Source organism: Aptenodytes forsteri, unplaced genomic scaffold, assembly GCF_000699145.1.
Source record: "Aptenodytes forsteri isolate BGI_AS27 unplaced genomic scaffold, ASM69914v1 Scaffold254, whole genome shotgun sequence".
Taxonomy (NCBI): domain Eukaryota; kingdom Metazoa; phylum Chordata; class Aves; order Sphenisciformes; family Spheniscidae; genus Aptenodytes; species Aptenodytes forsteri.
In genome coordinates this window covers 29083-31049 of record NW_008794459.1, presented here as the reverse complement: position 1 = coordinate 31049, position 1967 = coordinate 29083, and the positions used below count along the sequence as shown (strand labels likewise).

At 67.8% G+C, this 1967-nt stretch overlaps 1 protein-coding gene across 1 annotated transcript in view; it reads right to left on the bottom strand.

Moving 5' to 3' along the window:
• Positions 1-531: 531 nt before the first annotated feature.
• The window catches only part of LOC103908492 (nuclear mitotic apparatus protein 1), a 21563-nt gene continuing 20127 nt past the window's right edge, over positions 532-1967 (bottom strand). Inside the window, 6 exon segments of the mRNA XM_009290877.2 lie at positions 532-680; positions 683-837; positions 970-1127; positions 1226-1444; positions 1545-1655; positions 1812-1880. Coding sequence (XP_009289152.2) covers positions 532-680; positions 683-837; positions 970-1127; positions 1226-1444; positions 1545-1655; positions 1812-1880 — 861 coding nt within the window.

Here is a 1967-nt window from a genome sequence, read left to right as displayed (position 1 = left end):
AGTACCCCCAAGTCCTTCTCGGCGGGGCTGCTCTCCATCCCTTCATCCCCCAGCCTGTGTTGATACCAGCAGTTGCCCCGACCCAGGTATCAAACCCCCCAGCCCATCCCAGGGCACCCTCGGCAGGGGCTGGAGCGGCCCGTGGGGTGCTGTGCCCTGTGGCTGCCCAGCTGCTGTCCCACGGGGCGAGAGGCGAAGAGGAGGGGAGGAAGCAGATAAAAGGCTGCACCTCCCGGGCCCCTCGCTACCACCCTCGTCCTCCCCCGCCCCCCACTCAGCCCTCGTGCCATGGCTTCTGAAGGGCAGAGGGTCCTCGGGACAAGGCGTCGTGGGGGAGCTCGGTGCAGAGTTTGGGAGCACAAACGGCCCCGCAGCAGCTCGGGCTTCCTCGGGACGGCCGGGTGACGGCTGCAGCCCCAGCCAACCGTGGGAGCAACAGAAGCGAGCTCTCCCAAGCCACCCCCCTCTGTGCCTCCAGTCCCCAGAGAGCCCCCGGGGCTGCGGGGCACAGCAAACCGCACGTCCCCGTCCTCAGCACGGAGATCCTGCCCCACGGATCCCTCCCCGCCCCACGGATCCCTCCCCGCCCCACGCCCAGGGGCCGCTCACTTTCGTCATGGTGTGGCGGTTGGCGGTGCGGCGCCGGGCCGAGCGGGTCTTGCACCCGGAGTCGAGCGAGCCAGGGAGCCGGCGCTGCTCTCCAGCTGGGACCGCGTGCGGCTGGGGCTGTAGAGGCTCTCCAGGGACTCCACCTTGCGGGGCAGCCGCTGGGACGCCAGCGACTCTTCGCTGCCCGGCGGCACCGCCGAGGCCTCCGACTGCGAGCGGCCAGCCTTCCTGCAGAGACGGGGCACGAGGGCAGCGCTGACGGGCTTACCGGGCCATCAGGGAACAGAGAGGAGCGGGGACAGCGGGTTTTTGCGACGCTGGCGGCAGGACGGGCTCCGCCGAGCCGCAGCGCGCCGGTACCTGGTGGAGTTGAGCGGCTGGGCTTCGTCAAGGCTGAGGTCGAGGCTGTCGGCACTGAGATCGGCGGGGTTCTGGTGGAAAGTCTCCCGGCCCTTCAGTGTGTCCGTCGTCACCTGGAACTTGCCGAGCTCCCGTAGCTGCCGATTGGCAAACTCCACCTGGATGGGAAGCAAGGAGGGATGGATCCTCCAAGCGAGCCGGCAACGGAGGCGAGGAGGAGGAGGAGGAGGGTGAAGCCCTGCTGCGCCGTGCCCACCTGAGCCTCCAGGCTGTGGACCTGGCTGGTGAGGTTCCTGCAGCTCAGCTCCGACTCCTTGGCCCGCAGGACGCTCTGCTGCAGCTCCTTGGCCAACCTCTCCGACTCGGTCCGGAGCTCCACGTTCTCCTTCTGCAGCTGCTCCATGGCCTTCAGCTTCTCCACCAGGTCCTGGTTCTGCTGCTTCTTTGCGTCGTAGTAAGTTTTTGCCTTCTCCATCTCGGACGTCAAAGAGAGGAAAAACCCGTCAAGCTTCCCCGTGGCGCGCTGCCGCGGGGGGGACGGGGGGACAGCGGGGCCGTGCCAGCCCCCGGCTTACCTGGCCTTTGTAGTGCTCGGCCGCCTGCTCCTTCTGGGCGAGCTGCACCTGCAGCTCTGCCACCTTCTCCTGCTGGCGGGTGGCCTCTGCCTGCAGCTCCCCTTCCAGCACCTGCGGGCAGGGAAGAGACCAGCTCAGAGGCGCCCCGCGCCCCCGCCTCGCTCGGCTGAGCCCCCCCCGGCCCCGCGCGGGGGCGGCCACTGACAGCTCCAGGGCTGACCGAGGGCTCAGCCCAGTTCGGGCCCCAGGTTTTCGGCCCCCGTTTACCTTAACCCTCTGCTGCTGGGTTCGGGTGGCCTTCTCATGCTGGGTCAGCTTTTTATTCAGCTCCTCCACCTGGAAGAGCACAGCTTGGTTAGACCAGGCGTCAAGTTGCGCCAGGGGAGGTTTAGATTGGACGTGAGGAAAAATTTCTGTACTGAA